The sequence below is a fragment of the Plectropomus leopardus genome, chromosome 9, assembly GCF_008729295.1.
Source record: "Plectropomus leopardus isolate mb chromosome 9, YSFRI_Pleo_2.0, whole genome shotgun sequence".
Classification (NCBI taxonomy): domain Eukaryota; kingdom Metazoa; phylum Chordata; class Actinopteri; order Perciformes; family Serranidae; genus Plectropomus; species Plectropomus leopardus.
In genome coordinates, this window is record NC_056471.1 from 23,792,441 (window position 1) to 23,813,709 (window position 21,269).

The window sequence follows — 21,269 nt, forward strand, 5'->3', positions numbered from 1 at the left end:
CCCTAAATGTGAAGGTAATGACAACTCTCTGTAACATTCTGTATTTCAGATTGCACTTGTACAGGGAGCAACTCTCAGTCATGTTATTAATATTAATGATGTTAATTTAGCTGTGAGGCTTAAACTGGGGTTGACCTGATTGTTTTAAAGCGCAGGAGCTTCATTCGTAGCCATGGCAATCCAAGAAACGTTAATGCTGAAATTAGAATTACATTTGAAATTACTTTTCAAAGGTTTTCATGGCATGCACAGAAAAGAAGAGGATGGTAAAATCATAGACTGTACAAAAGAAGTGAAAGCAGCCACTATGATGTTGCCCACTGGTTTCTGGACTACAGTTTCGAAGCCTCGAGGTTGGCATATTGGCCATTACCATCTTGTTACCACAAGTAACCACAATTAGACATATGGATGGAACTGTGGAGCAGTGCGGGGGGGATCTGATGGATTCATATTGGTAAACCTAAATCCTTATTGCTTAAATTATAAAGCATAAATTATAAAATGAAAATGACTTGGAACTTTGAGGGTTATTTGTTACTTGCATCACTGTCACAAATGAGATTAATATCAGCTTTATAGGAATAAAAATGTTTGGACCATTAATAGTAAAAGTGAATGAGGCGATGAGGCTACCAGAGACGAATTTGAAAAGGGACAATGTACATTAGTCAACAATGTAAATGAACCAGAGTTAGCTGAATAGCTAGTTTTCCCCTGTGCATCTAAATACTGTTCTATCTATGATTAGTTGTAAAAATAAATAAATAAATAAATAAATAACAGACAGATGCTGTATTAAAGGCCTTTCAGTGGGTGTGTTTCTATGCAGTATATATTATTTAACATTTAACTGAATTGTACTACTTTAGACTCATTTAAGCAACTCATTTTGAGCTGACAATTTAAAGGCTAAAAAATGTGTCGATAGCATTAAGCACAGAGACTCAACCATCCAGTTTTTGTGCAGGTAACAAAAAATGACTGAGCTAAAAGGGGCTAAAAGCTGCACTGAATTAACTCTCTAGTGAATGCTGCCCATTCACATTACATTTACTTATTTGAGTTATGCCAATATGGAGATATTACTTAATGCATGTTTTATGCAAATTTTCAAAATGTTAATTGAGAGGAGCCCTGCTGCTTAAAAACTGCATTTACAGAGAGCTTTTCTAGTCTTAGCGACCACTTAGCGCTTTACAGCACAAGCACCATTCACACATTCAAGCAAACAATCATGTACTGATGGCTGAAGCTACCGTACAAGGTGTCACCCGCCCAGCAGATAAACATTCACACACAAATGGAACAGCCATCGGGAGCAATTTTGCATTCAGGGTCTTGGAAACACTTGGAAATGTATACTGCACGGGCCAGGGATCGACCACTGACCCTCCAATTGGTAGACAACTGCCCTAACCATTATATATGGTGAATATTTAGTACATGCATATAATACTGGGAAAGAAAGGACAAAACATACTTTTACTAGAGGCTAGAAAATAAGGTGAAGGCTGATCAGAGGTTCAATTGGGTGATAAATGAGCTATTATATGGAAGATGAACTTGAACTTGTTGTGGTTTGGTGTCAAAAAGATTTGGTACTGTATAGAACACAGCTGTGTTGGGTGGCTGCTCTGTTTCTGCATAGTACTGATATATTTGATGTGTTTATTTCTTTTCAGTAGCGATCTTTGGGTGTAAAATATGAATTTTTATTGATATTTATATTGATTTTACTTTGCATAGTGTTGTATTTTTAACTCTTTGTATATTTTATTATTTTCTTTAGGTGAGTTCCCTAGAAAGGTGCATTGTGGGTTACTACATTACCTGCATCTGTAAACTATTTTCTTAAATCCCTTTCCTGTTTTTTTCTTCTCTATATCTATATGTGCAAATAAATAAACTAAGCTAAACTGTTATTTTTATGGCAGAAAAGACATTGTAGAACTGCAGCCAGCCTTCCTGAATAAATGCATCAATGAGCATTCAGTGAACTGCAGCAAAACTACAGTACACTGCTACTGTCTTGTTCACAGTAAAGGGTTAACTTTATTAATCCAACTAGACATTATATGTGACCAAAAAAAAAAAAAGATGTGAAACAGGTGGCACAGAAAAAAAATCTGCTTTCACAAAAAAAAAACTTTAAAAACTTGAAAAAACGGGACTATTGGCATTAAATAGACAAATAGTGTAACAATGAACAGGGTCGCTTCATACCGGAAATTTTGTTTTGACCAGTCTTTTAAAAATCAGATTCTTACATGCAAACTGTAGGAGTAGGGCAATGGAGCACATGCAAATAGAATTATATTTCAGATGCAGCATCATGACCTTGCTCATAGAGGTTTAGGAGCATGACCACTGGATCAAACAAGCCTGAGGCATCATAACCCCTGCTGTAGTATTCATCACAAACATGCCCCAAGAGCACAGTCAGCCCACAGAGCGCATGAAAACTGCAGTCATTTCCATTGCTCAAGTTATTCTTTATTTGCTATATCATGTTTCAGCTTGCCTTGAGAAACAATGCAGAAACCTTTCCAACCTGTTTTCAATCATAGTGATCGGAGCCATGATCTGCTCCACTGTGCTGGAGATCTTCTGACTGCACTTTTATTTAAAAAAAAACAAAAAAAACAAAACATGCAAATTACCATTAGGCTGGTGCTTTGATGATGGCAAAAATACAGTGTTGCTGTGCTACACCAGTGAGCTGTGGCAGCACCAAACCCATGTGCCCCTCCAGTTAACGCCTGTGGCTACCTACACCTCTGGATGTGTGTTATCACACCTGCGCCTGCTCTGTGACGTGTAACATCAGGACACAGCTAGACAGAAATGCGTGTTTTAATGTATTACAGTTGGCACCACTGTTGTTATGTGTTGAAAGATCTTTGCACTGTGGGCTTATAGGAAGGAGGTGTGTATGTATTTTGGAAAACAAAAACAGAGAAACGCATATTTTGACAAACATCTCATTAACACACAGCAGTTGTGCGAAATGGGTGGAGCCGCTGGTTCCAAAAGCATTTTCCCCCCACTGTAAATTAGCATTTCAAAGATTTATTTTCACAAAAACTTCAGTGTTCCTCAATACAGAGGGCAGCTACAGAATAGAAGTCTCCTAGACAATGCTATAGGCTGATGTTATGGCCATCCCTCATAAATATTCCAACTTTACTTCTGAAAACTCAAGTTTAAATCTGATGAGCTAAGCCTGAAAGCACCCATAAGCCTAAGCAGCTGTTGCCATGGAGAAGATTCCATCCAGACGTGTAAATCAGTCATTATCAGAGATGATAATGTTCTTGCCGTTGCTGCTGACGAAACACACCATAGTTGCTGAATTGGCCTTATAGCTATGTGAGTGAATGTATTTAAACAGAAAGTGGATTGATTACCAGATTTCTGTAACTGCAGCACACCGCTGACAGCACAAATGACATCCGATCACAGGACTTCGACTCAAGTCACAAATTTGATTACTTTAAACAACAGATAGCACAGAAACATACAAAGTTCATTCTGGTAATAGTGCTATATGAAAGTGAAATGTCAGCACTACTGTTTTATGACTAAGTTTAGTTGCGCTGGTTATTTCATATTTTCATACTTCAACAAAAATACAAACACTTTGTAAATGTGATGTTTAAGTACTCTGTTGCTAAATTGGCATCAGGTATAGTGAAGAGCACATTATAATGCATTCTGAGGCATTATGTTTAGCACTCAAAACTTGATTTGTGAATTGACTTGTGACTTGCCAGTTATGACTTGAATCTAAGGACTCCAGACTTATTTGTGATTTGCAAAACAATTACCTGCTTCCACATCCACCTAACAATGTGTAAGCTAAAACTGAATGGGCGTTTGACTTTTTAAACCTGCACCAAATTAATTATTTCTATACAAAATTAAATTTTCCATGACTTTTATGATACATTGAAACCAAAAGCATTTCACTGTAAATTTTGGGTATGTTTTTGCTCTTTATTTCTATTATGTTTTGCAATTTAAGCTATGTAAATGTACAAGAAAAGAGAAACATATTCACTAAAATGCATTTCTTTCCACATTATTCACTCCAGGTAGGTTTCTCAAGAGAAAATGAATGATACTGTTTCAAAAAAAAAAAAAGAATTAGTTTTTCTTAATAGCTTCCCTATGTATATTGATATTTAAGCATAAATAAAAGAGTGTGTTCTACTACAGAATGCTGGTTATACCCATGACAGTGCACACCTCTCTAATTTCACTTTAGGTGAAAGTAAAATAAACAGAAGTACTGAAAAGTGCACTTAAATTTATAGAGAGAAGAGTCATATTTTTTTTCTTGCCAGATGGAATCACAAGCCAATGACAAAACAGCCCAAGTGTGTAGAGGAGAGTCAATATTTTTCGCTAAATTTCTGTTTTTCAAAATTTATGCTTTCACATACAGACAGCCGGCATGAAAGCATGAAAGTCACTTTGATATTTAAGAGTACTCTAGTCTGCAAAGATTTGGGATAAAAAAGAAAACCTCCTTTATGTGTATTATCAAGTAATTTGGACAGGAAAATGTGCAAAAACCCAAGGGGAGTTCATGCAATTTTTTGCAACTACTGTAAGTTCTTACCACCTGCACGGGCACCTTTGAAAGTCGTGGCACAGAAAAATAAAAAAGAAAGGAGAGCAACACAGAAAGAGATGTATGGTCTCGACGGTTCCAACCTATGTTCTTAAGTTAGGATGGAAAGCTGTGAGGCATCAAGGCAAAAAGCCCAGGGATCAACCATAAGTCTTCATCACAGAAAGTCAATTCAAGGTCAGCTGCTGGTTCAGGTAACAGATGTGTCTCACACATCCCTGTTGCTGTTAAATGGCAGGGCTTAGACCCAGCAGCAGCATACAGTCTGTATGTGTGTGTGTGACTGGAAGAAAAAGAGAGAGGGAAAAGAGAAGGGGGAAATAGATAAGAAACATTTATACTACTAATCCATTTTGTATTTTTTTATGTCACCGCAGCAAACAGCAACATGCTAAAAGCATCTCTCTTTCTGTGTCTCTGCAGGTGTCAGCGCACCAGTCAGAGGTCCCTCTTCACAGCAAACTGCTTCATTTCATGTAATCATGTCTATGGAGGAGCCATCATCAACACAACCACAAGCACTTCTGGAGGTCACCCTATCTATCCATGCTGCTAATTGGAGGTTAATTGTCGATAAAAACCCACACAGGCATGACTGTTGTTTTAACTTGTGCTGCCGGTGAGAGCTATAAAGATAGCTGTGAATACTCCATTTGCCATGACATGGCTGACATATGATGCATTGGAAAGAGTTAATGAGGATATCAACATACAACACATGCTAATGTAGGTGTGTGTATACCAATCAGGTAACATTATAGCATCTGTGCCAAGTCAGTTATGGTAATCTGTACCACATGGGTACGTGTAGCAACAGAAATTAGGCACACAAATGAAGCAGGGAAGCAATAAAAGCCAATAACTATTTCGAGTCTTGCTTAGGCTGTTTTTGCTTTACACCAAGCGAGTTACAGAGACTAGGGGCAGCCCATTGATTGGCCCGATTGATAAAACAGTCAATTATTGCCTGGGTATATTTATTGACCTGTAGGCAGAGGTGGTGTGTTACGTGCCTCTGCATTTGTTTGGCTTGCTCAATCATCGCAGTATATTGCTCCCCAGGATATTACGCCTCTTGCGAGGTTCAAACAAAGTTCATCCATTGCTTCCATCCCATGCTACCAAATTCTAGGTTCTAAGTCCCTACCAATTAAGACTTCAGAGATAGTTGTCAGTATTGGAGAAAAAAAAGTTATTTTTAATTCAACAAAATGATCAAGGTCTCCTGAATAGATAATCAGCAGTACCAGTATTTTCTTGACTGCTTAAATGAAGAGAGGGAGTGTGGAGTTACAAGCCTCTCAGCACATGTCATAAGCAAAGAATATCCTCTAAAAGCTGAAATTCAACAGGGTGTTTTGACAATTCTGTCTCGGCCTTGACTGGCAGAGAATGCCAGCCAATCCCCATTTGAAATGCGACAAGGAAAAACAAAGCCTGTCAGAATGAGTTGGAGAGATGTCTACTGAGAGCCACATGTGGTGGGAAACAGAGTCGGGGGAGAGAGAGAAGGAGAGAGAGAAAGAGAAAGAGAAAGAGAGAGAGAAAGAGAGAGAGAGAGAGAGAGAGAGATCTCTACATGATTCTGTCCCTGAGACACACGTCATGCTGCTCCCCCCACAGTGGGTGACTCTGACAGGATACTGTCTGTGCAGCATTCCCCCTCTGTGTGATTGATGAGCCTCATTTTGCCAATTAATGGAGAATCCCCTGTTGACTACCATCAGATTGCCGTTTGTAACTGTTAGTGTTTCTGACTGTCACAGATTCATTTTAATTAGAGATCTCTTTCTCCTCCGACTTTTCTATTGTGCCTCAAATTTGCAGAGCCGAGTGCACGGTGACATGCTGGGGAAATGGCCCGCTGTGTTATTTGCCGTCATTAATTTATTCACAAAGCGCGCGGCTCAAACTGTTGAAGGCCGAGTCTTTTTGAGAGAGTCGACCCTTAATGTGGACCATATACCGTATCTTATAATCAATTAGCAAACGTGAGGTAATTAGTGCACTTTATTTGCATAATGAAGCGCCTAATTGCTCCAAAGTGTGCACGTGCATTCAATAAGTTCAGCTAATCGCTTGTGGGGGCCGTGTATGTATGAGCGGGCTGTGGGAGAGATGCCCCGCAGTCATGCAGACACAGTGATCCTCTGCTCCTGTCAGGGAGGGGGAAGGATAGCCACTGCGGAGCAAAGTTGGAAATCAACAGAGAGCGCAGTAGCAAACAGCAGAACAACAGCGTATTCCCTCGACAGCATCAGCAAGAAAGGAATAACATTACTGTGGGGAGAGGAGAGGAAGTGTTTGGGCATTAGTTTGATTTACATTTTAGAGAGGCTTTCAACTGGCACACACAGCAACTTCAGCTAATGATACTCAGGCCTTTTCATCAAGGAGCTTTCCCCCGCCTTTCGGGCGCTGCCCAATAGCACTTATGTGCAATAAGGCACAACAAATGGTGCTACCAGGTAATATACTGGTCCGTATAGGAATAAATGTCAGCCATTGTATAAATGTCTGCTCTGTACACTATCTACTAGCATTAAGTACATTTCACCCAACTCATTTTACAATTAACTTCTGCTATAGCAGCTGTAGTATTATCAGATATTATAGTATGAATGGATAATGCAGGCGGCTATCAGGCACATGAAACCATTCTATGTGCCATTAAGGCTGCATGCATTTTCCCTGAGTCAACCTGCGTCGTTAAACTCCAACCATCTTCTGTTGTGGATTCACATGCAGAAAAACACCCTAAATGCTCGGTGGCTCATATTAACTAGACAAATAACTCCGGTCACGTTTCCCTTCCACTTGCATTTGATAGAATAATTTGCCAACAATGGGCCTGCCATTCAACTGAGTCTCAGGGATTTCATTAAAACATCAAATGAAAGTGAAATCATGAGCCATGACGGTGGAGAGTGGGGATGGCTAAGCAGAGAAGCGTGGCTGGTGTCTACTGCAGGATTAGAGCTCAGCAACAAGTGCTCAAGGGGGGCTTTGCATCAAACCCAGGAGCCCATGACAAATGAGGGCGGCTGGGCCTCTGTCTATTACCCTGCACTAAGCTCAGGCCTTTTGGGGAAGTAATGAGGTGCAGATTGGTGCTGCTGCCACTGGGTCCTTAGCCCGACTTTCTGTGGAGCAGAAATAATCAGTGGAGACCTGGGCCAACAGGGACAAAGCTATACAGCAGCCGGGCAACACATGGAGACATTAAGATAAAACAGATTAACTAAAATGATTTTCTATTCAGAATACCACAGCTTGTTAAACACACCGCCTCTTCTCCTTCTGCCTATTAACCCTCTATACTGTATATCAACCCCTACGCAGGAAAAATGTATACAGAAGGTGTGTGAGGAAACATTTTTGATTGCAAGGGAGAAGTTCTGAATCCCAACAGGGCACAGAAGATCCCAAAGGACGCCCTCCAAGACTGGCAGGGCATGGAGGCTTTATCAGTGGGATATGACAGTTGTTCACTCAGGAGCAAAGGGGTAGATCCAGAGTACATCATGGGTGTACCTCCTGTGCTCCAACAACACACCCCCTTCCTGCCCCTGGGAGCTGGAGTCCAGGCAGCCTGTCAGCACGCTTACTCTACTGGTTAATGGAGCTGCCACATCAGGCCGAGTGTCACAGCCTAACAAGATACTGATTGGCCAACTTCTTGGGAATTCGCTCATATGACCAGAGGGCACCAATATGGGCTTCTGTCTGGCGGGGAACAAGACGGGTAACAGACAAGGCAATGGCGACATGATTTTTTTCTGAGGGTTCTTTTTTGTACAGTACATGTGTTCTGTGAAATCTATCACTTGATTTTTTTTGTTGGCTTCATCAGAGTTTAAAATATGGCTAGTGTGTGTGTCAAACACTGAGAGCCAGAGCTGTCCGAGCCAAATTCAATGGTGTGTGCGTACAACTGCAGCCTGAATGTCATTTGTAGAGACATCAAAGTGCAATGCAATATATTTTTCATATCTTTGTCCTCTAGTGTCATAGTGTACAAAAGCCATACGTTCAAACACATACATCCGAAAATCAGTTTATTACTTCTAACTTGATTGGTATTTGTATGATCATGCTTCACATAATGACTTGTATCTAAAATGATGAGTCAGTTTGTCAACTGGCCACTAATTTGAGAATGAATTAATTGTGTAAGTCACCAAACAAAAATGGCAGATATTAGATTAGATCCAACATTATTGTTATTGCACACAGACAGTACCAGGGCAATGAAATGCAGTTTGGCATCCAACCAGATTGATTTTATATCAATGTACCCCTTTGATTTTTTTCTTCCTGACCAGTGCAAAACATTTTTGGTTAAAAAAAAAAAAAAAGCTATATTAAATGGAACAATAAAATTAGGAAGATTAAAATATGTTCTTCCCAATACTCTACTTAATCTGTTCACTTTTTCTTTCCTTTCTTTCACTGGGTTTTATTGCTGCTACTTTTCAACCACAAATCCATTTTCTTGAGTATTGTCACTGTTGGGAGAAGTTTACCTTCAGGGATTTCTGCCAAAGAGCCTTTTTTTGGGTTAGGTTTGGGAAAAGATCATGGTTTGGGTTAAAATGAATAGAGTTATGCCAGAAAGGCAAACTTTACCAGTGTGTATTTTTGTCTGTCATTCAATATAAAAACAGTTTTTCTTTCACCTTGTACTGTGAAGGCATGACCATACTCTGCCTCTGACTGACTTACCCAGATTCTTACCACAACCGATTTCACTCCTCTTGACTTAACACAACCGATCCAACCAAAAAAAGACAACTACGAGCCAATCAGAGGGAGAAGTGGGCAACCGTGCCTTTAGCCATCAAAAAAACCCCAAAAACCTGTTTCTGTTCCAGGCCGCACTGAACAAACGTGAATGTGATTGCATTTGTTGTGTCAGTTGACAGTTTATGGCAGTGAACAACTGCACTGAAAACAGGAACATATAGAGTCGAGTTTACTTAATAATTAATTAATACGGGTATGCCATATCAAATTGTTCCCATCAATATCAGCATCATTTTTAATAAGAAAAGTTAATATCGTGAGATTCCAACTTGTTGACAAACTTACTTCATACAATTACAGCTCAGAGCAAATTTGCTGCAGTTTACTATTTTTTTTTTTTTTTTTTAAGAAAAGAGATAATTTTTGTTCAGTTTTTAATGAGTATTTGAAGACGAACTGTTGTGTTAATGCTAACTTGTAAAACTATAACACTTATGTTGTTCTAATTGTAATTGCTTGAAAATGATACTAATTTGTTTGTTTTTTTAGATATTTTTTAAGGGCTTTTTTTTTTTTTTTTTTAGCCTCTGCACGTGGGGCACCCACTCCACCAACTGAGTCACTAGGCCCCCCAATACTAATTTATTTTTGTCATATAATCAAGAATATTGTTTTTGCAAAAATACCCTGAAATACTATGATGTTATCGAATTACTGAATTCAGTTAACCAGTGGGATATAAATAGATTTATATTACAGTGTCCTAAATATTTTTTGACTGTTGGTCAAAGCAATTCAAACATGTCTTAACTTCTCAGAAATTGTAGTTTGGATTTTTGATCTAACTTCTGATGTTTTATAGAGCACACAATTAATCACTTAAAAACAATAATCAACAGTTCAATCAAAAGTGAAAATTATTGCAAATGAATACATAAACTGAGATGATTATAGAAGTAATTTTAAAAAAAGAAGTGATTTGGACTGGATACTGCAACAGAGCAGGAGGCTGTTGCGCTGTACGGATCTTGGCAGCGCAGTATGACAGGACAGACTGTAAGTACAGTGGGTTAAGCAAAGGGTTCTAAAGCTATAAAATACAAATGTTAGTGATGGCGTTCGTACTTTTGAAAGTCAATTTAATGGACTCAGCCTCCAACAATGCCAGTTTATGCCTTACTTAAGGTAATTAAAAACTCTGTATGAATGTGGTGCGCTTTATATTTGTCATCAAAGGTGATATAACAGCACTAAATAAATAGACAAAAAGAACATCACTGGTAAGACAGCAACAAATTCACCAAATCATTTTTCTTTTTTTCCACATACATTTTGCACGTTTTCTTTTGCAATAATCAGAATTAGAATTACAATTTTAATTTTAGCAAATGTTTTTTTCAGGCACATACCTATTAAAAACTGTTAATTAAAATCTTAATTTCTCCTCTGACATGTAGAATGCAACATTAAAGATGAGTATTTGTTCTAGGAATTGCAATTTTCTGTCACTATATCCAAGTCCTTCATGTTGAGGTGGGAGATACGGAAGGAACCCAGGCAGGAAAAAAAGACCATTTTAAGCACCTCTACTTATTTAAACTAGTTTCCACTGAATTTTGGATAATTAAAAGACTCCATGGTTTATCTGTGCTTCAGTTAATTGGCCACACAGTTTACAGTAAATTTCATTAGTGGAGGAAAACATTCGGGTTGGGGTTGGAGGGGGAGGGGGCTCAAAGGAAGGTGGTGATTAAGAGAGAGAGCTTGTGTGTGGCAAGGGGGGTGGGTGTTTGTGTATTCCTTCTTAAAAAATTATACTGTGCGACTGAAAGTGCCACCAGCATCTTTTAACCCAGTTCTCTAATATACAAACACTCAGAAATAAACATGGCAATTCTGTAAATAATCTGACTTGCGTCGCATTCAAACACATAAAGGTGGAATAAAGTAACTTCTCCAAAAAACACTGTGTTCCTCCAGAAGAAAAAACAAGCCTGTAACAGGGGATGTGTCTGCGGTTTAAACTCAGCAGCCTGCTAAATAGAACAATTGTTTCGCTAACAACCATTTATTTAACCTTAAGTGCCTGGTGCCGAAACAAGAGAATGCTGTGTACACCTGTACACAAACCTCGCCTGAAGCCAGCACAGTCTCCAACTATTGCTGTTTGACAAAGGCCATCCATAAACACATTGTAGTGAACTTCTTCCTTTGAAGTGTGAACTAAATCAGGCTGAAGTATCTGAAAACACCAGAAAGGTGGTGCCTGTATAAATGCATCTGTCGATTTTAAAGCCACAAAGGTGGTATTACAGGCTAGCCCCGGGGCTGGTAAAAAGTGTGTCTGGGCTGACCCTGTGTGGGCGGAGGAAGCTGGTGTGAGAAACTGGCACTGGTAGGTGTGTGGGCTTTGTAGGATCTAATGACCCGAGGCTTCCTATTCACCAACATGTATCAATAAGCACTGTGAATCTGTATTGCTGCTCAAAAACAGATGCTTCCTCATGCTGGCAGAAAATCGTCAAATGAGGCATCAATGTGATAGACATACTAGACATTGAAATTATGGTAAAATAGGGTAAATAAGCATGATACTACGAGAAAGTACCCCCCCCCCCCAACAAGGGTGGGACAACTGTTTCGCAAAGATGTACTTAAGCTCATGCACATATGTTCTATTACTAATTTCACTGATTAGTTTTATACATTGTGTTGTAGCATAAGGCACACAGTTTTATGTTTTTATACACTTAACACTCAGCATATTATCAATATTTAGAATTTTAAATATTCATATACTATTGCTTATTGTTTATTATGACTGCATTCCTATTTTAGATGTTTACACACCTTACACACTCAGCACATAATACATATTCATATTTTTGTAATATTCACATACTAGTGCTAATCGTTACATTATCTGTGCTTGTTCTTATTCTTATTTCTACTCTCTACAATTCTCTACGCTTTGCACCAGAGTGACTGTCACAAACCACCTTTTCGCTAGATAGGGACAGCGAGTCGACATCGAAGGACTAAAAAGCGACAATGCTATGAATACTTGCCCGCCACAGGCCAGTTATCCCTGTGGTAACTTTTCTGACACCTCCTGCTTAAAACCCAAAAAGTCAGAAGGATCGTGCAGCCCCACTATCATGGTCTGTATTCTTACTGAAAATCAAGATAAAGCAATCTTTTGCCCTTCTGCTCCCCCGGGGGATCAATAAAGTATTTCTAATTCTAAAGACTGTGGCTTAGATCCAACACATTAACTTAAGAAAGATATCTTCAATCGCCAGTTAGACAACCCTGCCTAGTCCTTGGCTATCTTAAAGGAATTCTTTGTCCCCAAATAACCATTTCTATCTATTAATCACCTCATGTTACCTTGAATTAATGACAAAAGTAACTGTTTTACCGTCATGCCTCTGATGAACAAAGAACCCAAAAGTGAAGCAAATTCTTAGAGAATTGAAGTCATTGGGGTCCATGTTCAACAACAGTAAAACTGTATCAAAACATCAGTTGGCAAACTCTCACACAAATCGTGCAGTTTAATTCACGTCTCATTTATCTGGGAACTCGAAGTGAAACTCAAAGCCAGACTCCACTGACAAAAATGGTAATTTTACCTCGCTGAACACAGGAGCTGCTGGCCTACCACTGCCTGGATCACTTAGTTTGTTGGTTTTAGTATGTGACTTTGGTGATCTGAAATAAGAATTTACACATAAGTCACACAATAATACAAACAAGCTAACTGACGGGGCAGTAGCAGACCAGCAGCTTCTATGTTCAGTGAGGTAAAATGAATGGTAAAATGAGTTTTGCTTTGAAGAGGGCACAAATATAGGTGTTTTTTAGTTTAGTTACCCTTCAGAAAGGGCTGTCTGTTTGTGAAGTACTGAATATGCGGCAGGATAAATGAGACTTGGATTATAATGCACAAGTTTTGTGAGAGTTTGTGAAAACAGATGTTTTGAAACAGTTTTGTTGTAAAATGCTGACCCGTGTGACCTCAATTAATGAAGAATTTGTTTATCATGGAGGCATGACGGTGAAATGCTTTCTTCACAAAGTCAGTGTAACATGGGGTGAGTGATTGACATCAGATGGTCATTTAGACAGTTGAGCACGTTTTCAGAGCTATTTTCAGAGTAAAATCATGGCCATGATCAACAGCTTCAAGCCACTTCTGCTTCATTCACTCAGCCTTGTGGATGAATTCAGCAGCTACAAGGACATTTTATTGTAGCCATTCAGTGACTGTGTAACAACACCATCTCCCCTACACACACACACACACACACACACACACACACACACACACACTCATAAAAGCAAAAACTAATTATTTGGAAATGAAAAACGGCAGTAAACAGAAAAATCAAATACTTTAAAAAGAAAGAAAGAATATGACAAGGGGTGTAAAGAAATTATTAAAAAAAAACAACTTTCAACTAGAAAACCTACAGAAGGAAATTTTAAATACACAACACCGCTGCCAGCATCCACAGTCAGATGGGGCAAATTTTAAACCAGTGTCGCTCATTGTTACTATGGAAACACAACTCTAAGCTTTGGTGTTGGCTTGGGGAACCTAGCTATAACTTAAACTTAACCTTTAGGTTAAGTTTTGATTTTTGTGAAACCACCTTGCTCCTATTAGGTAATTCTGAGAGATAAAATTACGATGGGCTGAATGCGTTAGCCTGGTCTAATATATCTTAATGAAAGCGTCCCCAGGAGACAGCTCCTTGTCACTCAATGTGTGAGGATAGAGGAGAATGATGTGCTCTGACTCTGGCCTTCTGGGAAATAAAAGGTTAAGCTAAATATCAGTGGGTTGGGTTAAGGCATTGAGTGCAGCGGGGGGAGATGTATTGGACATGTCCAGGCACCCATCAAGGTTCAGTCCAGTCTCTCATCATCCCCATCGAGCCAACACACTACCATTAATATTCCAGTATGCAGAGTCCTACTCTAAGCCCCCAGCTCTACTCTATCATATCCAGCAGGAACTGGAGATGTGTGTGTGTGTGTGTGTGTGTGTGTATGTGCGCGCGTGTGTGTGTGTGTGTGTGTGTGTGTGTGTGTGTGTGTGTGTGTGTGTGTGTGTGTGTGTGTGTGTGTGTGCGCGTACGTGTGTGTGATAGCCGTAGCCTCTCTGGTGAAATAGGGCTCTCTGGGGGCTTGTGCCTCAACTCTACAGCCTTTGTGGGCTCCCATTACTTCTGACAGATAGAGATCACTAAACTGCTGAACAAACACCCCATTCAGTCATTTGCATACATTACAGTAATGGAAAGAGAAAAATGTATCAATAAAGCCAAATGAAGTGCTTCCACTAAGCTCTTCTTCCTCTTTCTTTCCTTTCTTCCCTTCTTTCCGCATTTCTTTCATTGCATATTTCTTTCTTTCAGTATTTCATAACTGCTACTGATCTGTCGTTGAAAATTTCTTGTCTTATTATTTCCGCGGAGTGATTTCCTCTGAAAGGTAAACACATCAGATGACAGATAAAAATGACAGATTCTCTCAAAGTGTTTGCGCCAGAAATTTATCAGACTTTTTAATGGGCAAGACCTGGAATTTTAGAAGCCCAAACAAATTAGGAACACTAATCATGCACGGTGGGAAAAAAACAAAAAAAACAAAACATAATTTATTGTTGAAGGTTTAATTAAAACTATGCTGCTTTGGGGCACACATTACATTTAAAATACCTCGCAGTGACCATGGCCTCCTGAAATTAATCTCAAGAAAAAAGCTGACAAGAGTCACTGCAAAACACAGGCACATGTACTCACCTACACATGCACTGTAAATTACTCTCTCTCTGTAACACACACACACACACACAAACACACTCGCACACATACACGCAAACACGCGCATGCCGATACACGCAAACACACACATTGCAGACTGACTCATTCATCACAGTGCCCAACAGTCAAGACAACAGAGCTTCACTTAACTTTTTCAGGGTTGCTCAAGCATCAAATGCATGACTTTTAGCTGTTGTTGTTCTTCCATCTGTCATGCTTCAAGGAACCAACATCCTCTTTTTTTTTCTTTTTTTTTAATCCCAGGGAAAGTTTAAAAAGGTATGTTTGCCTTGACTGTGCTATCTTATGTGTACCAAAGGAAATGTCAACCCAAAATATACAGCACTGTATTTCACACTGTCATTGTTCCAACACTTTGCTGTGCAACACAGATTAGAGTGCTACCTAAGCTCATTGCAAACAGTGGTACTAAAAAGCTCAGCAAATCAAGCACAGCCTGCGCTTTCCATCTCTTGCACAGAAACAGCCCAAACTCTAATATCTTGGGAGGTTGAAAGTGGTAGAAAATATTGTCCTGGGTGACAGACTTCAGAGAAGTGGGTTAACGTGAGACAGACACAAACACAAATGTCCTAGTGTAACAAACAGACGCAGAGCTGCTCCAAAGGCACTGAGGAAAATATGATTGCATACTTCTAGTGTCCTACTATTATATAGTACGGACATCAAGAAAAAAACAGTGTTGAAGGAGAGTAAAACTGTGCTTTCTACAACATGCGACGCAAGAATCTACACCAAATATTCAGAAAAATGCCCCCAACATCTTCTTATTATGATTGCAATATTATCAATTATATCACTTTATTATAAACAGGAGATGAAATGCAGATCAAACACTCCGGGGAGCTAACTGAGAACAAACGAGCATGTACTTCTAATCATTTGATTCCTTCCTGTGCCTCCATGGTTCTGCATCCCAAAAATGAGTGCAGGAGAAAAATCTTATTAAAAAAAAATATGTACAATCAAGAGCCCAGACATACCACACCAACATCAAAGAATAAGTGGCAATGATGGCTGACTGTTGAGTTGCCTCGCTTCGCCTTTGTCTATTCCAAAAAGGCTACAGCCGACAGCCAACTAGCACCTGAACTTCTGCGCCTGGGTGAGATTGAGTAACTATCCATGGCAGCAGGAGGTTATACTCTGTATTCGTTGTTCAAAAAGGGAAACTGAAAGACCGTCAAGACGCTAGTTAGCCAGTTGGAACATTCACAAGACAACGTGATGCTGAAACAACCACGCACTAGCAGACAAAAGAACAAACAATTACGAACCAATTCTGATAAAGAGCTCAATAGCTAACATCCTCGTAACTTGAGTCATGTGTTTGATTTCATCACTTCTGTTTCTCTTCTTGTGCACTGAGCTCAACTGCCAATCCGAGTGATTTCACTCACCCACCCAGCATCTCGGACGCAGATTCAACATGTTTAATCTGCTGAAAAGGCTAACAAGAGCAGACAAGTGCACAATGTGGGACACAGCGCACAAACTAGGGCAAAAGAAGCCTACTGGTGGCCCAAAATTGACCGATGGACAACCTTAGGCTTGGTGTGTCTGGGCCTTAAAGCAATCCTGCCATTTAATAAATAAGAGAAGAGAAAATACTATACCATTAGGCAATATTATCCAAAATTGAACACAACACAGATGGAGAATTAAATATATATACTTTTCAGTACTTTCCTACTGATGGCTACAGCAAGAACCAAAATAGATCTTATTAAATCCTACTAAGCCTCCTTCCTGGCACCAAAACTCGATCAGCTGGGATGGGGAGAAAAGGGGGAGGAAGTGGGGTGTTTCAGGTCATGGCCAGCCAGCTTCTCCCTGCCTGTCTCTAGGGAGGAACTCCAGACAGTGAGGGAGAGCCATGCTGCAGTATATCTACACTTCTCCATTTCCTCTCACTCAAGCCTCCAGTTCTCGAAGGAGCCTGGGAATCAATACTGACATCGGGGGGCAGAGCAGCTTTCTTGCCTGCCTGCTCTGTCTCCGAGCTGCCGCCAGGGAGGACTCTCCTTCAGTTTTTTTAATTACACAAATTTAAGTGCCCTTCTTTGACTGGGAGAAGATTGTTAATGTGTTTTACTCTTATACCACCCAATGCGCAAAGTCAGCCTTAATAAATCCCAGACAAAAGGAAGCAAAAATTAGGTTAAATGCTTATGTGAGAGCATATGGAAACACCTACTCACTTGTTAAATTACTTGAGTAATTCTTCCTTTTTCTTAATACTGCTCTAGACAAGCAAAGAAGCACTGCTGACTGTTTTACTGTTTTTTACTCCCCATGAAAGGCACCCTAGCCTCCGGGTATTGACAACAGACTTGATTTCCACCATTGATCAAACGTATACAGTGAGGACCTTTCCTCTCCAAAAGGGCGTTCAAAAAGTGCAGAGACATGGCTAATTCAATTTGGGAGCAGAGAGGCTTGGCTTTAAGTGAAACACTCTGTTATCGAAACAGGAGAGGTGCCATGAGAGGAGATAGTGCACGGATGGTTGTGTGGAGAGGCTCGTCGCCGGTCAGGAGATGAAATCAGGGATAGGCGATAAGTTGGTGTGAGGGGCTAGAGCCCCTATTAGAGTCCCCCAGGGGACAGGCAGCGGTGGCTGAGTGCAGTAAAAATAGCCACAGGCATGATTTCACTCTTGGGACCCGGGAGGACTGAAGAGGGAGATCCGATCAGCATCTCATAGCAAGGCAGCTAAGATCCATTCCCCTCGTTCCCTTGGGTGCCACCTATCACACCAAGTGACTTAAACTGCTTACAACTGCCAGGCAGAACACAAACAGCGTGCTCCTTTGCCACTGCCGTCGACAAAATGACACATATAATGTCCTAATACGCCGCAATACATAATGTTTCTGAGGAGCAAATTTCGGGACAAAAACTAAGCATGCTGTGAAAATGAACCCCATAAAAAGGATATCGACATCTTTTCTACAAACTTATCTTGTTCGTCGTCCGTTTTGGGGAAGTTCTCGATGTCATTCTCGAGCCTCTGAATCTGACGCTCCATGGTGGTCAGACTGCTTTTTAAGATCTCAGCAGACACTATGGAAAAAAAGACACAAAAAGAAACACAATATATTGTTTAGCAACCACAATTAATACTCATACTGGGATCATTGATGGGTTGCTGGTAGGGCTGGGCAATATATCGATATTGTGATATGAGACTAGATATTGTCTTAGATTGGGGATATCGTAAGAATTGTCTTTTCCTGGTTTAAAGAATGCATTACAGTTAAGTGATGTAATTTTTAAACTTACCAAACTGTCCTAGCTTTTCTATTTTTTGCCTTCACCCACTTAAGCCCTAATGCACAGGACTAGTATCACCTTGAGATCTAAGGTAAACTGTAATAAATGCTTAAGTTATCTGACATATTTGTAGGAAATACAAGGGTCATCTGTGATCTTATCCCGTGTGCATCTGTCATGTCCATAATTTGTCAAGTAAATATTCTACCACAAATTACCTTCCATATTTCACCAAACACGAGGTTGTGCGATATTATTAGTCATGTGCGAATCAGCATTTTGGTGACTTGGGGTTGTTTTTAGGATATTTGTTTTCTCCACACCTCGTTTCTGCCTCTTCCCCGATTGAAAATAACAGAGGCTGCATTGGCAATTAATTTCTAATTCCCATGAGGTCCCCAAGTAATACTAGTTCCCTGCTGTAAGGCTTCAGTCATTATATCCACATTACTGGTGATTATCAAAATACTTTGAGAGAGCATAAATAATCACATAAACAATATCATCTCAATATCAATATTGGAGCATTAAGTCAAAGCATCGTGGAATTTTTATTTTCTGCATATTGTCCAGCACTAGTTTCCAGTACTGGGACATGATGAAAGCAACACACATTGCTGCAAACTTTATTAAAGTTAAAGAAAAAGCAACCTCAGACTGAGTTAGACTATATGTTATGACATACTGACTCCTGCGTAATCCATTTGTGTGTGGCCTAGAAAGCGAGCGTATGTAAACGTGTGTGTACAGTGTGCGTGTGGCTCATTAATCAGTCTGTAATCACTGTTTGCAGAGTTGCTGTGGAATCCAAAGTATTCAGATCAGGCCTTTCATGTGGAGACTTCAAACAGCAAGCAGTGTCTTAGGGGATCAGACGGGACAGGAGCGGGGATGCAGTACCATGTTTAGGTTGCTGTTAAGGGTTTAGGCTTATTGACACAAACAGTCACTTGAACACACGCATGCACGTACACACGCACACACGCATGCATGCACGCACACACATACACCAACATATATAGGTCTTTCAAAACAACTACTTTTAGAACAGAAAAAGAAAAACATAACATTAAAAGTTGTATGCAGAAAGTCAGTCACTAAAACATGTCTCTTGATCGTGATCTTTGAGATTAACCTTCATCTTATGGATATTTGAATTTAAATAAATTTTATTCAGCAACGTAGGCAACATGCCAATTCATTACAATATTGAATGCACGTAATAAACAGAGTACTTGATTGAATGCCTGTCTTTGTTTTGGTATGACATGCAATTTATTCTCTATTTTAAATTGCTTTTGATATCCTTTAACAACCAAAGCCCTTGGCCTCTGTGGCACAGGACCAAACATTTCAACAAAATATGGAAACATGACAAAAACATAAAACTCATTTAATAACCCTCTTATTCAGAGCCAATATCTTACTGTACTGATAAGTAATTATTTAGGAGCAACCAAAGTATATAAGTTAATTAGTTTCTATTAATGGTGATGCAAGGTGAAAGATGAAAAACACACACTTACTCCATTCAAATACATCTATATGGGCAACATTTGGTACCCAGTATGATTGTCAGCCTGACAAAGATAGATGGAAAGTTGGGTGAGTTTAATGAGTAGGTTTATTTTCCTCTCTCAAAATGAATACGGAGCTACGGTCATTTAAAACTTTAAGGTTGGGCCCATTCAACAAGCAGGTCACAGGGTCCTGAATCCAATTAGATTCTTCGTTTTAAGAGTTTTAATTTGTACAACAAATTCTATCCCAGTCAGCCTTGAACCTCAACATGTTGGTAAAGAAAAAACAAACAAGGAAATATATGGATAGAGGCAAACATACTTATAGAAATTAACATAAACATTGTTTGCAACAGCCCTGCCACATAGATAATGTAGTCCATTGACTGGTAATAGTTCTAAGTCATCTTGTTTTGATTTGTACAAATAAATGGGCATCAATAAGGACAGCCCTGGTCAACAACGTACATTTTTTAACCTACACTGCTCCGTCATCTGCAAGGTTAGCCCATCCACTAAACTCTAATTGAAGTGGCAAGGGAGTGGGAAGCAGGGTAATGGACAAGCTGTCAAGAGTTGTGGCCTCAGTGCCATGAGGGTCAGCCTCGTCTTGCTTTACATCAATTCGTGGCTTGGATTTGCTCTTTTTTCTCACTTTCTGAAAATAAGATTGGATGGCAAGATCGTGGATAATGCACTCGCAGCACACTAAAACAACCTTCAGCACAAATACAAAAGGTATCTGAAGTGCATTGCCACTGGAAAGCTCACACAAACAGGCATGTTGCCAGATGCACACACACACTTCCTGCTGTGATCAGTCTAGATGCAATACAATAAGCATACGAGGTGTGGTCACTGTCCTTACTAGACTTTGCTGCAAGCCGACCGGCTGGACAGATCCAGTGCCTGCGAGTTTCACAATCCCTCCTCCTCATATTCTCACAGAACTGACTCCTGGGGATGGCAGTGAGAAAACCACACTATCACATAGTCTGTTTCTCTGCTGATTGGGCCTCTGAGATCCACATGCTCTTGTCACTATGATCGCAGCCTCAGTAATGGTGGAAAAAGGAAAATTAACAGCATCATAGGTGGACAGATGAATGCAAGGGACTGAACATTTACATTCACATGAATGTATCGGGCCATGGAAAGGGCTTTATCACTCATTGTGGGTTTTGATAGTTGTGGCAAGAGTGATAGCACTGCGTGATAATTTGGCTGTAACAC

At 39.8% G+C, this 21,269-nt stretch overlaps 1 protein-coding gene across 6 annotated transcripts in view; it reads right to left on the minus strand.

Moving 5' to 3' along the window:
• The window catches only part of diaph2 (diaphanous-related formin 2), a 462,271-nt gene that overhangs the window by 110,787 nt on the left and 330,215 nt on the right, over positions 1 to 21,269 (minus strand). For all 6 annotated transcript variants that reach the window (XM_042493107.1, XM_042493105.1, XM_042493108.1 and 3 more), the window contains one exon: positions 18,182 to 18,306. In XM_042493107.1, coding sequence (XP_042349041.1) covers positions 18,182 to 18,306 — 125 coding nt within the window. The remainder of the gene's footprint in view (positions 1 to 18,181; positions 18,307 to 21,269) is intronic.